The 14,483-nt window shown below is 37.7% G+C and overlaps 2 protein-coding genes across 2 annotated transcripts; both read left to right on the forward strand.

Annotated features, from left to right (window-relative positions):
- Positions 1-981: 981 nt before the first annotated feature.
- On the forward strand, positions 982-8,010 carry LOC101170147 (solute carrier family 22 member 7). Its single transcript, XM_023961116.2, has 10 exons — positions 982-1,461; positions 1,532-1,635; positions 3,621-3,775; positions 4,587-4,755; positions 4,853-4,976; positions 5,066-5,175; positions 6,508-6,722; positions 6,814-6,922; positions 7,036-7,242; positions 7,819-8,010. Exons 1-10 carry the CDS (start codon positions 1,081-1,083, stop codon positions 7,859-7,861), a joined length of 1,617 nt encoding a protein of 538 aa, XP_023816884.1. The 5' UTR covers positions 982-1,080; the 3' UTR covers positions 7,862-8,010.
- Positions 8,011-9,709: 1,699 nt separating this feature from the next.
- Positions 9,710-14,271, forward strand: LOC101169903 (solute carrier family 22 member 7-like). Its single transcript, XM_004084289.5, has 9 exons — positions 9,710-10,198; positions 10,283-10,386; positions 10,488-10,642; positions 10,767-10,935; positions 11,249-11,372; positions 11,446-11,555; positions 12,548-12,762; positions 13,717-13,825; positions 13,949-14,271. The coding sequence occupies exons 1-9, from the start codon at positions 9,815-9,817 to the stop codon at positions 14,178-14,180; spliced, it is 1,602 nt and encodes a 533-aa protein (XP_004084337.2). The 5' UTR covers positions 9,710-9,814; the 3' UTR covers positions 14,181-14,271.
- Positions 14,272-14,483: the final 212 nt, after the last annotated feature.

The following is a 14,483-nucleotide window of genomic DNA, read 5'->3' on the forward strand; positions in this document are numbered from 1 at the left end:
TAAAAGAATAACTATTAATTTAATGTTGTTTTTTGTCAGGTATTTAAGAGGATATGCAGGGTGAGAAACTGACTAAAACATGATATATATGTATTTAAAAAAAGCATTCACAAAATCCTGGTCGGAGCAGCATAGAGCACAAGAGTTAGAGTTAAATTTTATAAAATATGAAGTTTTAAAGAGTAATAAAAACTGGAATGTCAGAAAACCAAAGGGAATATTGAATTGAGAATATTACTATAAATATTGGGAAAAGATAGCTGAACTGCTATAATTGAAATGCTCAGTGAGTAAGATTCATTGTTCTATGCAATATTTTAAATAAGATACGTGCACTTAAAAATTGTTTAAATAATAAAGTTAGGACAAGTTACTAAAATAATGCTAATAGTAGCACTATATGTAGTTATTGTAAAAAAAAAAAAAGTCAACATGGTGGGTAAGATGTCTAATTTAACCCTGCTATCTTAGATGACCCCACCCTTAAATTGACGCGTTCTCCCTACCATGACAAAGGTGGATAAAGGTGGAAAGATTTCATGTAATCCATGGACACCAGTGAAGATCACAAATCATTGAAGAAAAAAGGTTCAGAGCACTGTCTAGTGGGTCTAGATGACCCAACTCCCAATGTTAAAGTGCCTAGGATAGAACAAGGGTTACAGCATTTTGGTCACCAGAAACATTAAGTTCAAGACAATATTGGCATAATTCTCTACTTTTTTTTATGAGGCATTTAAGTGAGAATTGGTATTTAGAAGAACAGGTCATTAGTAAATGATTAGTTTTCAGACTTTGCAAAACACAGTTTTATCATAACTTTGTCAATTCTAATGTTTGGTGCACCTGTCTCATCCTGCTTTATCTTGTTCAGGGTGGCTGCAAGCTGACATTTTGCAGACAAAATGCAAGTTACTCATTGAAAAAAACAAACTTGTAGACTAGACTCCTGTTATATAGCTGAGTGAGCACAATAAATCTTTCACTTAGCAGCATCTGGATGAAAGACGTCGCTGTTGCTTCTTTCATTGAATTTTTTTCTTTTCCTCCTTCTGTCATTTTTGGGGATTTATCTTCAAGATGAAGTTTGAGAATGTGCTGGCAGAGGTTAACGGATTTGGAAGGTTTCAAATTAGGACAATCCTTCTGTTGGTAATTCCTCGCATGACTTTGCCTTTTCACTTTCTGCTGAATAATTTCATTGCAGCTGTTCCTTCTCACCACTGTGACATCAGCCCTCTGGATGATGGAGACCTTTTTAGAAATTTATCTGAGCTGGAGAAGCTTGTCGTTAGTATTCCCGCTCAGCAGGATGGGAGTTCACACTCTTGCCAGATGTTTGCAGAGCCTCAATACCATCTTGTTTGGAACGGGACTAACAGCACTGACCCACTCAAAATACCATGCACGAATGGCTGGTGGTACGACAACACCACATTCAAATCTACTCTGGCCTCACAGGTGAGACATAAAATCCATACCAGATCAGCATTTTTTATTCCTCTGATTTCTGTGTGTGTTTTTCCTGCAGTGGGACCTGGTTTGTGATAAGAAAAGCATGAACAGAGCTACAGCTACCATCTTTTTCATGGGGGTCATGCTTGGAGCAGCAATTTTTGGATATCTCAGTGACAGGTATGTGGTTTTTGACTATTTTTAAAATCTAGAAATTATAAATTAATTCTACAAAGAGAAATTAGAATAATTCATTTATATGTAAACAAAAACTGCAATTAAAGCTGCTAACAATTATTCAAAATAATGTGGGACTAATAGATGCCGCAGTTAAAAAAATGATGTCTCAAGGTCAGTTTGCACCAAAGAGATTAAATCTCATTGATTTCATTTTTGCAACCAAAAATTCTAAACAACAGTATTTCAATTTAATATTTTTAACCTCTGACACAACTTTTATGAGTTACTTTTTAATTTAGACACTGCATTACCAGTATGATGACTGATATGAATGATTCATTTTTCACTCTTTCCCCATCCGTTTTCCACCAAGTTTTCTTTCAACCCCAAGCCCTGTGAAAGTGACGGATCACACTGTCATGGCAAATGGTGTGCTGATCAATTCTTTTCTGCTCTTTTTCTTGTATATCAAACTACACATCTGAAGGAAGCAGCTTCTGAGGAGCTGCCAATACGGAACGGACACATAAGGAGCAGCTCTTTATTTGATTTACTTACAACAAGCTCCTCCCATCAATCAGGTTTCATTAGGGTTGGGTCTCACCAATAGTTCCCAGAATAGATTTGATAAGATTCACCAGAGCCTGATTGGTTTACTTTTTCTTTTGATCTGTTCGATTCAACTCAGTTTTGAAATTACACATTTAGACATATTTCTACAGAAATACGTTATAAATGTATACATATCTTTTGAGTACATTTATATTAAACTGATACAGTTCATATACTGTAGGATTTAGTAGTGAAATAATAAACCAATGAGATTGTTAACACCATACAGTGTTACATGGTAGAAGTTCCAACAAAAATGTGCAGATCATTGACATTTTAAAGGCTCCAAACAATTATTGTTACAAAAATAATTGTTGTGCCTCTCCTGGAGGGTGTTTCAGTTTGACCACTAGGTGGAGCTCATGCAATAGCATTACACTTTCTTCTTCTTTTAGTCAGCAACTTATTTTTAGGTCGACCCAGCGTTAGCATTATCTGTCCTATGGGAAATTCCATTATACGTTAGCATCATGCCTGCATACTTTGACTGTACTGCTGTTAATGTTAAAATTACATTGTAGATGCATCAAAGTATATTAGTAATGTTGCATCAACCTTCCGATTGTATTTTGTAAACTGTCTAGCAGTTTTCACAGTTGTACACCATGAATGTTTCAAAGCTTGATCTCATGAGAGTAGCGTTAGGTCACCGGAAAAGGAAAGTCATGAAAGATCAATCTCAACTTTTATGGATCGATTATTGATCTATTAAGCTTGGATCAATTCAGATCGATTACTCGATTTTATTGACCCAGCCCTCGTTTTTAAGATCAGGAAGATCTTATACACAAGTAGACCTTTGACCTTCAGAGTTGGTTTTCAAGAGTCAAATTACAATTTAAAATTAAACAACAATGGAGAAACTTTATTTGTTTGACAGCAGGCTGTAATGAGTAAATGTCAGGTGTGGCAAAAAGAGCATCAGCAAGTCTTAAAAATAAAAAGGTTTGTACGAAAATGCTGTAGATGGTATAAAAAAAGTGCAGAACTGGAGATGTGGAGGGTTTTTTGTGAGTAATGAGGATGGAAAGAATAAGGGGACGACTCATCTTAAGATGTTTCATAAATGAAACTAGACAATCCAAATTGAGAGGGTTTGAACATAGATATTATTAGTTGAAGGATTGGATGTTGAAGTTAGAGCTTACAGAAAACATTCATGTTTAAGAGGAAAGGGTAGGACTGAGGCAGATAATTGTTTAGTGACCTTTAATAAAAGACATAAAAAACAAGACCTTGTTCTAAAAAGTCACTATCTTGTCACAACTTTTCTGACAGGAATAAAAGCCACCTGCAGCTTTTAAAATTCTCATCAGAAACATTGATGTTTATATGATTGATGTCCTAACCTATATTGTATATTTTGTTTACAGGTTTGGCCGTAAAAGAACACTTCTGGTGTCCTACATAGCAACCACCACCTTTGGATTTGCAAGTGCTTTCTCATATAATTTTCCCATGTTCGTTGCTATGAGGTTTTTAACCGGAGTAGGAATTTCTGGAATAAGTATAGTTTCCATCGTTCTTTGTGAGTTGACCGTCTTGGTTTTTGCTATTTACAACTACAAAAAGTAAAGATGATTTAAGACACAAATTATGACTTTAGTGTGGCAAATGTTATGCTATTAGTTAATACTAAACTGCACCAAAGCCATGTTTACCAAATACCACATTTCTGATTTTTTTTTTTATCAGTTTAACGTGTCTTGTCATTACATTTTTTGAGGTTTGAGGGTTGTTTCTACATTTTCCCTCTGTTGCGCTGACACAAACCCATACACCAACAATTGTTTTCTTAGCAGTGACAGTTGCTGTTGCTGGATGTCCAGCAGCATATGCATTTAAGTACTAGCTATACTCAAGAAAACTGTAGCTGTTTTTACTTTCACTGAAGTGCATTTTTTCATTTTTATTTAACTCTTAATTTTTCACATATTTTGAAAATGCTTAAGTAAAATATTAATATTTTGCATCCCTCAACGATTTAGGCAAGGGATTACGAAACACCCTTGAGTAGAATACTAGAATATTTATCCTTGTGGGATTCCGTAGCTCATACTATATAATCATGCTTTACAACAATTACTCAATATGGTTGTGTGCAACCGCCTGACATAGGCTTTTAAGGAAATCTACAAAAAAAAAATTTTTGAGTGTATGTGCAAAAAAAAATAAAAATAAAAATAAAAAGACAAAAGAAACAACTATCTGTTGCCAAATCAAATTTTTGGACACCGACATGTAAAAATTGTATGTTTGCAAAAACTCAAATAAAAACAAACAAACTTTTTTTCACATTAAAATTACTAACTTTTAACACAAGAATGATGCTCTTGCAGGTGTTGAATGGGTGGACATCAAGCATCGGACATATGTGGGTGTTCTGATGAGCCTGGACTGGAGCTTTTCTACTGTAGTACTGCCTGCTCTGGCCTATTTTGTGAATGACTGGAGGTCCCTGACTGCCACTGTTACAGCCCCGCTGCTTGCGGCTATGATCACTTGGCGGTGAGGAGAAGTGAAAAGACTTCAGATGCAACTCAAAATTGTTCCAGGTGTGACTTTTCTTCCATGCAACCACTTCTTTCATTCCTTTGTGTCACAGCTGGCTTCCTGAGTCTGCTAGGTGGTTGATAAGCACTGGAAAGGTGGATAGAGCTCATTTTTACCTTCATCAGTGTGCCACTGTAAACCACAGAGAGGACTTCATGGCAGACTTAAAGCCCGAGGTAGCAATTTTCTTATTTTTCAATATTCTTTTGCATTACCAGTATTCAATATGTTATTCTTTGATTGATGTTTCCGCTTTACTCTCCAGGTTTTGTCTAAAGTAATACTGGTGGAGGATGAAAACAGAAAATATTCTTATGTGGACCTTGTGAAAACCCCCAGAATGAGACGACTGGCGCTTCTTACTGGCATAGTTTGGTATTTACATTACTCAAGTACTGTGATGGCTTCCTGTAGTTTATAATGTGCAAAATTTTGAATACCACACAAAACACACACATATATATAAGTATCCACATGTACACCCACCAGCCACTTTAATAGGCACACCTGTTCAACTGCTCGGTAACTCAGACTTCTAATCAGCCAATCACACGGCATCAACCAATGCATTTAGGCATGAAGATATGGTCAAGACGATCTGCTGCAGTTCATACCGAACATCAGAATGGGGAAGAAAAGTGATTGAAGTGACTTTGAACATGGCATGGTTGTTGGTGGCAGATGGGTTGTTCTGAGTATTTCAGAAACTGCTGATCTACTGGGATTTTCACCCACAACCATCTCTAGGGTTTACAGATAACGTCCAAAAAACATCTAGCGAGTACAGTTCTGTGCATGGGCAGAAATGCCTTGTTGTAGTCAGAGGTCAAAGAGAATGACCAGACTGGTTGGAGCTGGTACAAAGGCAACAGTAACTCAAAGGTCTGCAAGCATCTCTGAACGCACAACAAGTCCAACCTTGAGGCAGATTGGCTACAGCAGCAGAGGACCACCCGGGGATCACTAAGAACAGAACACTGAGGCTACAATTCACACAGGTCCACCAAAACTTGACATTAGAAGATTGGAAAAGCATTGTCTGGTCTGATAAGTCTTCATTTCTGCTGCCATATTCAGATGGTAGGGTCAGAATTTGACATCAATAACATAAAATCATGGATCTGTCCAGCCTTTTATCAACAGTTCAGGCTGGTGGTGTTGGTGTAATGGTGCAGGAAAATTTTTTGGCACACTTTGGGCCACTTAGTACCAATTAAGCATGGTTACAACACCACAGCCTACCTAAGTATTGTGGTCCATCCCTTTATGACCACAGTTTTGCCATCTTCTGATGGCTACTTCCAGCAGGATGACAGGTATATCATTCAGCTGAAATCATCTCAGACTGGTTTCTTGAACATAAAAATGAGTTCACTGGACTCAAATCGCCTCCACAATCGGCAGATTTCAACACAATAGAGAACCTTTGGGATGTGGTGGAACAGGAGATTGGCATCATGGATGTGCAGCCGACAAATCTGCAGCAACTGTGTGATGCTGTCATGTCAATATGGAGTAAACTCTCTGAGGAATGTTTCCAGTACCTTCCTGAATCTTTGCCACCAAGTATTAAGGCGGTTCTGAAGGCAAAAGGGCACCAACCTGGTACTAGCAAGGTGTACCTAATAAAGTGCCTGACAGGTGTACAAACCTACATATGTTAAGATAAAATAAAAAAAATAATAAATAATCTTTCATCTTTTGAAGGTTTGGAGTGGCTTGTACCTACTATGGAATTAGCTTGAATGTCACTGGGTTCGGAGTGAACATTTATCTCACACAGTTCATCTATGGAGTGACAGAAGTTCCAGCAAAAGCCTTCATAGTTTTCTTTTTGAACAAGATAGGCCGAAGGTTGACTCAAGTCGGAACACTTTTATTGACAGGACTGTGCATCTTCTGCAACATTTTTATCCCTCAAGGTAAAAGGAAAATGTTTCTTTTTTCTTTTAAAAGAAAAGCTTATAGTTGTTTAAATTATTTAATGCTGCGAAATGAACTTGACTGTCACAGATCAGGTGGCTGCACGGACCACTGTGGGAGCTTTGGGCAAGATGCTTGCTGAAGCTGCATTCACAACTGTATTTCTGTACACAACAGAGCTGTACCCCACTGTCATGAGGTTAAAAAAGTGTATTTTGATAAAGCTATTAAATTTTAGCACATTGTAAGCACTTATAATTTAAGGGTATTTGCGAACTGGTAATGTATTTCTTTTTCTTTTTTTCCACATAGGCAAAATGGGTTAGGATACAGCTCCTTCATGGCTCGTATAGGAGTTTCTGTTTCCCCTCTGATGATGATTCTTGAAGAAACATGGATTCACCTTCCAAACACCATTTTCTCAGCCGTGGCTTTCATAGCAGGACTATCCGCTTCTTTTCTTCCTGAAACTCGAAACATCCGTCTTCCGGAGACCATAGAGGACGTAGAACAAAAAAGGTAGAATGAAACAACCTATGTAGATCCTTCTCTTCTTTTTTTTTCTCTTTCGGCTTTTCCCATCAGGGGTCGCCACAGCGAATCATCCTTTTCCACCTCACTCTATCATGAACATCTTCCACCCTAACATTAGCCAACTTCATGTCCTCTGTTAAGACATCCATATATCTCCTCTTTGGCCTTCCTCTTGCCCTCCTGCCAGGCAGCCCCATCTCCCACATCCTTCTTCCAATATATCCACTATCCCTCCTCTGAACATGTCCAAACCATCTCAGTCTGGCTTCTCTGACTTTGTCGCTAACACAGGCAACATGAGCCGTCCCTCTGATGTACTCGTTCCTTATCCTGTCTAACCTGGTCACTCCTAAGGAGAACCTCAACATCTTCATCTCCGCTACCTCCATCTCAGCCTCTTGTCTCTGTCTCACTGCTACCGTCTCTAACCCATAGAGCAGAGCTGGTCTCACCACTGTCTTGTACACCTTTCCTTTGAGTCTTGCTAACATGAAGAAAAAATATTATACATTTTTGTTCACAAATCCTTTGATTGTTTTTTTGTTCTTTTTTTACTTTTAGAAGGCGATCAATTCCAACAAGTGATGAGAAATCTGCTTCATGAAGTTTTTCTTCAATGCAAACAAAGGAGGAACCAGCGAGTGATGGCAGCTGCTGAAAAACAGCAATCTAGGGTTTTGGTACTAGATGTGATTGTATTCAAAGTTGTATAAATATGCTGTAAACCAAAATAAAGATCCTGTATCATGCATAGGACAATGAAAACAAAAGCGTTCATGAAGACAAAGAGGATTTCCTCAAAGCTTTTTATAATTACTGTGAGAAAGAAAAGTTAACCCCTTAAATGCTCATCAGTAAAACTATGTTAAATTACTGTTTCTTGACTCTGGTTGTGTTGTATTTTTGGATCAGGTGTGTCCTGGGAGAAAATAATACAAAGAATCTTTTCATTTTTTTCTCATCCTACTTTGTTTTTCTGAAGCTATATTTAGTAGTGATGCAATGATTCAGTTTCCCCAAATTTCAGCTCAAACCTCCATTTTTGGGTCATGGTTTTGTTTCAGTTCCATATATGATTTGTGTATCACAAAACAACTACAAAAAATTGAATATTCAGAAAAATCTTTTTTTTTTATTACGTATTAATGAAGGAAAACCTTTCAGTTGGCTCATACTAAGCCTAGTGTAATGTAACAAAACAGTAACTACTATGCCCTTAAATTCAGCACAACAGTTGTTTGACAATTTCAACAGGAACATACTGTTATGCAGTAGGGATGCAACAATTCACTTTCGCCACAATTCGGTTTCCTAGTCTAACATATAGTGGTTTTTTAGAAGAACAATGGTATCCCTAGTATTTAGCTCATGTTGACACTGGTTGAGGACCAACTGACTTAACTATCTTGAACTTCACCACTCGAAACACTTTTGTGGTATGGCGGAATCCAAATTACCCCAGCTGCTTCTCCCAGTCCCTACATTTTTCCATCTCAGCGGAGAGATAAAAAAAAAATAGTGTCTTCAAATTTGAATGTTCCTACTGCTTGCCGACATCCTCAATGCCCGCTGGTCATCTACGTTAGCTGCAAGCGCTCGGAAAATACATAACATTTATAACTCTAAAAAGTTATGAAAGACGAAAACTCAATACTAACATTTAAGAGTCAACTTTTGTGCTTCAGAGCCCACCCACATGAAGAAATGCATTCTCCTCCACCCGCAAGTGCATCGAGGATCACCCGACTGGTGGAAGAATAGCCAGGCCTAAGTCGCTCCGCCTCCTCCTAAAAAAAAAAAAAACTCTTTTGGACAAATGCCCCTACAATTAGAGCAATAGGGAGGAGCCAGAGGGGCAGGAAAAGCAATTCGGATTCGGCCTACTAGTCAGATTCACGCTGTACTTCAGTCTTTGGAGTCCACAAATCATGAGCACACTGACAAAATGAGAGGACAAAAGTTCAAAAAACACATCAGTGTGCACACAATCAAAGCCATGGCTCAAAATTAGAGGACAATTTGAGGATAGCTAAAGCCTTTTTTATATTTTCCAGCTATTTTTTTAATCCCTTTTCAGAGTTGTTTTCAAATAAAGGTACCACCGGGAAATAAAAAATTTATTTTCATTGTTTATTTCCAATACTCAGGTACAATGTAAGCTCAAAGAAGAAGCAACAAAACAATTTCTTATTTAAGGCTTACTGAACATCCATCCATTTTCCGAACCCGCTTGGCCTATCCAAGCTTCTGTTGGGCGAAGCTGAGGATACATCTTGGACAGGTCACTAACCCATTGCAGTACGCTTAGTGAACATACAGTTTTATATATTACCACCATCTAGGATTTTTTTTTTTTGTGGTTAAATGAAGTAAAACATTAACATATTTCATCAGCAATCCAAGAGAGAGTGGAAAAGTTGAATATCAAAGGTTAGCTTGCCTGGGCATCCACCCAAAACTGTAGCCTGTTGTTAGTATAAAAGTGCAAGAACAGGAGAAAATTTGCTTTAGTTGCCCATGTTAAAAGGAGGCAGACTGCCAGGAGTTGGAAGAAACAATGAAGTTCGAGAATGTGCTTGATGAAATTAATGGATTTGGAAAATTTCAGATCATGATCATTGGAATCAACTTCCTGGGTCGCTTCACTTTGCCCTGCCACTTCATGTTGAGTAATTTTATAGCGGCTGTTCCAGCTCATCACTGTGACATTAAATCTTTTGACAATGAAGGTATTTTTAAAAACTTGTCTTGGGAAGAGAAGCTCCTTGTCAGTATTCCAGTCCAGCAGGATGGCACTCCAAGTTCCTGTCAGATGTTTGTGGAGCCTCAGTATCATTTGTTGTTGCTAAGCTCCCCTAATGTTACTGAAATGCTAACTGTATCATGCCAAAACGGATGGGTTTATGACAACACAACGTTCAAATCTACAATAACCTCAGAGGTAAGTTTACAACAATCATGATGACTTTTATTGTCTGATCTTAGTCAACAATGTGATCTTGTCTTAATCTTAATTTGGTTCAAGTGGGATCTGGTGTGTGACAAGCGTGATAAAAACAAAGCATCTGCAACTATCTTTTTCATTGGAGTCATGTTTGGAGCTATATCCTTTGGAAGTCTGAGTGACAGGTATGACAGCTTCTGTGTTTATTTTTTCACTTGAAAAGGGAAATGGCAGTTGTTGTTTTTTTAAACTCTCTGGAATTGACCTAATAACCAACTTTCTGCAGATACGGCCGGAGGGTCATGCTGCTGGTTTCCTACATATCGGCTCTGATATTTGCTGTTGCCAGTGCTTTTTCCACAACTTACGAGATGTTTGCAGTGCTGAGGTTCTTCACTGGGTTTTGCATTACAGGCATTGTCATCGTCTCAGCAGTCCTCAGTAATTCATCTTTATTTTGCATCTGAAGAATTCTAAGTTGTGAGCTTTTTTTTGCAAAAAGTCAATGGTGAACTTTTGAAAATGTTGTTGGGTGATCATAGCAATGATTTGTACTTCCTTACAGGTGTGGAGTGGGTGGACGTCAACCACAGGAAGTTGGTAGGAGTGGTTGATAGCTTTTCCTGGTCAGTTTGGAACTGTGTATTTCCAGGAATTGCCTACCATATAACTGACTGGCGTTGGCTGATTCTCTGTGTTTCGTCACCATTAATTTTGAGTATCATCACTTGGAGGTAACTCAGAAATTCATATGAACTCCAACCAATCATGAAATATTATATGAAGTTTAAAAATGCATTTGTTTTAGAACTAAATGGGTTATAAATATCAGATTATCAGAAAATATCCAACAACCAGACTGTCTGTTCTGTGCATGTAATGTGATTTCGAGTACATATTTTAAAATTACTATCTTAAAACATTTTCAGGTTTCCAAACACTGAAAATAAATAAATTCTGTGGACATTTGGGGAGGGCAAAACTTAATTTTACAAGTGTTTTTTACGGATGTTTGTTTACAAACAATTCCCTCTCGTTCTGCATCAGATGGATGCCTGAGTCAGCGCGATGGCTTATTGCCAATGGAAAGTTTGAACAAGCTCAGATTCATCTAAAGAAATGTGCCAAGATGAATGGAGCAGAAGAGTCAAGTCCCATCCTGAGTATAGAGGTTTGCATACTTCAAGCTCAACTTAACAGAGCAGAAAATACAAAGTGATTATATCTCTTTTTCGTACTTTCAGACACTAGCAACGATCATTGAGACGAAGAAAACTGATCAAACCTATTCCTACCTTGATTTGATAAGGACACCTAAAATGAGAAAAATTGCCCTAAGTACAGGTATATTGTGGTATGTATACTCATCTTTTAAAATGACATAAGTCAGGGTTCAATAAACTCTGAATCAAGCTCTGAAATTTGAGTTGATTTACTGTTTATTTCACCAGCTAACAGGAAAAAGCCATCATCAGTGGGATTCAGATTAAATGATTTACCATAGAAGCAGGTCGCCACTGTTCTTACAGACAAGGAGAGGAAGTGGCGTGAGCAGACGTTTTTCTGCTATACATTTATGAGGGCGAAGAAAAACTGCTGCTTACTTCTTTTCTTATACACTTACCACAGCTTTTTTTTATCAGTAATGTATTTGACTATTTATTATAAACAATGGATAAAGTCTAACATACCAAAAGCCCAGTTGCAGCAAACTGGATTGAATAAGTTGCTAACAGATAACAATTACAATTTGTTCTGGATCACCCAATATTAAAAAAGGGGGTGGGGGTGGGGGTGGGGGGGTTATGATAATCTAGGCTTTGCATAACTTTTACTGTTGTAGTCATTCTGAAATTCTGGCACAGCAGGGATGAGCAAAGTAAGGAGGTTCTGAAAACAGTTTTACAATAAAAGGTTTTAAAGGCTGAAATCTTACAGAATATCCATAAAGATTTGTAAATAATTCATTGCCTTTCTGTTTTCTTAACTTTCATTCATCTGTCAAAAGGTTATAGTAATAAAGGTAAATTTATACATTTTTGGACTGAAATCGAATTTCTGTCTGCTTTATTTTCAAAAGGTCAAACAATACAAAAGACAAACTGTAGTGCATTCCTCCTGACAGTAGAAGTTAAAAATAATGCAGATGAAACATCTCGGATGTATTTTAAAGAGTGGGGTGGGCGGGGTGTCAGAGGTTTTAACAGATAAATCCACAGAGGTTTTTCCATCCAGAATGTCTGCCTGCATCTTCTCTGGTGTTGTTCTTATGGTAGTGTTCTCTTTAATTATAGCTTGTATAACTTCTAAAAATATTATTGGACTTGAACATTTCTGTGCTTTCAGGTTCTGTTTGGCAACCGCATATTATGGCATCAGCTTCAACATCCAAGGCTTAGGCCTCAGCATCTACCTCACTCAATTTGTTTATTCTTTAATTGAACTGCCAGCCAAAGGGACAGTTTACTATTTACTGGATAAGATTGGCAGACGACCCACACAGATGGGAGCTCTGCTGTGTGCCGCTATCTGTCTTGGAATCAACCTTGTCATCCCGAAAGGTAAGCCCAATACTCCAGGTTAGAGTTTATCTTGACACATTCTCTGACTTTAAAGTTTGCTTAAGATTTGTACCCAGAGAACTGAGACTTGACATTGAGATTTGAGATGTGTAAGCAGTGGTCATTTCAACTCAATTACATTCAAAAACACTTCATTAATTCCCAAAGGAATATCTGGTGTATGTAACAAGCAAACAACATTTATTCATAATGCATTTTGAAATATAGATCACAGCTACTCAAAACACATATTAATCAATTAAAGAACAGGTAGGAATTTTCACTGATGCAGCAAACTCAAAAATTTGTAACAAAACACTGTTGGTTCATAAATCCATTCATTCATCTTCAAAATACTGTTTCCTCACAGCAGACCCAAGCCTTAAGTTACCTTTAGAATTTACTTTTATAAGTTTTTATTGTGTGTGGGGTCATGGGTGTTAACAGAGGGAGGGGGGAGGGTAAAGGGGGGGCTGGGTTTTTTTTATTTGTATTTTTTTAAGTATTCATTTATTTATTTTGTCTGTTTTTGTTTTTAACACCAAAGCACTTCAAGCTACGCAAGTATGAGAAGCCCATTTTTTTAAAAATAAAGTTTGATTTGATTTGTTTGAGTCTTGAAGTTTCACTCACTTCAGTGCAAAACCTGTCATTCTTTACCAGTTCATGTTTAAAGTCTGAAAATCTGTTTACTACTTTCTTAATTTGCTGTATAATTGTGGCACTGCAAGGAATCAACAATGTTCATATTCTTTTCAGTGCTAAATATGAAATTGCTCCTTTGTACATAAAATAATAGGACTTTTATCCCAGACCACAGATTTGAGAGCGTTCCTGCAGGATGCAGTATTTCTTCTGATATTCCTATCATTTTAAACAAGAAGAAAACATGTTTGTATAGTTATTGTTTAGATAAACATAAACAGTAATGGCTGGCCTCTTGGTTTTTGCCAGACTTGTCTGTCCCCAGAACAGTTGTTGCAGTCATTGGGAAAGGGTTTTCCTCAGCATCCTTTTCAACCGTTGTGCTGTACTGCTCTGAGCTCTATCCCACTGTGCTGAGGTAACCACCCACAGAAACGTGCACACTTTTACTCAAATGTGTTATCTCCTTGCAATAAATCCGCATAGCAGGGACTGAATCACGACTGCTTCCACAATATTTGCATCTTTTTGTGTATTTTAGGCAGAACGGCTTTGGCTACAACTCCTTCATGGGTCGTCTTGGTGTTGCTTTGGCCCCTTTCATCCTCTTACTCGATGAGGTCTGGGAGAAGCTCCCACAGTTGGTCTTGTGCCTTCTGGCTCTAACAGGAGGACTGGTGGCGAGGACGCTTTCAGAAACACGCAACAGATTCCTGCCAGAGACCATAGAGGACATTGAACAGCAGTGGAAGAACAAGAAGCCGCTGTCATGAACAGGCGTGGTCCAAATTCAGCTAAAATAAATCAAAAGTGAATAGACTGTTGTTTCAACAACTAGATTTCTGTATTAAAGTATTTCTCGATTTTTGTTTCTTTATTTTGCAAAATGCTAAGCAACATGGTTTTTGATTCCAAAAATGTCTTGACGATGTATAAACCAAGAGTTCCCAACCTTTAACCCTTGTGCTATCTTAGATGACCCCACCCTTACATTGATGTGTTCTCCCTACCATGACAAAGGTGGATAAAGGTGGAAAGATTTCATGTAATCCATGGACACCAGTGAGGTTCACAAA

Source organism: Oryzias latipes (assembly GCF_053564925.1).
Source record: "Oryzias latipes strain Hd-rR chromosome 1 unlocalized genomic scaffold, Olatipes_Hd-rR_3.1 chr1_Y".
NCBI lineage: Eukaryota > Metazoa > Chordata > Actinopteri > Beloniformes > Adrianichthyidae > Oryzias > Oryzias latipes.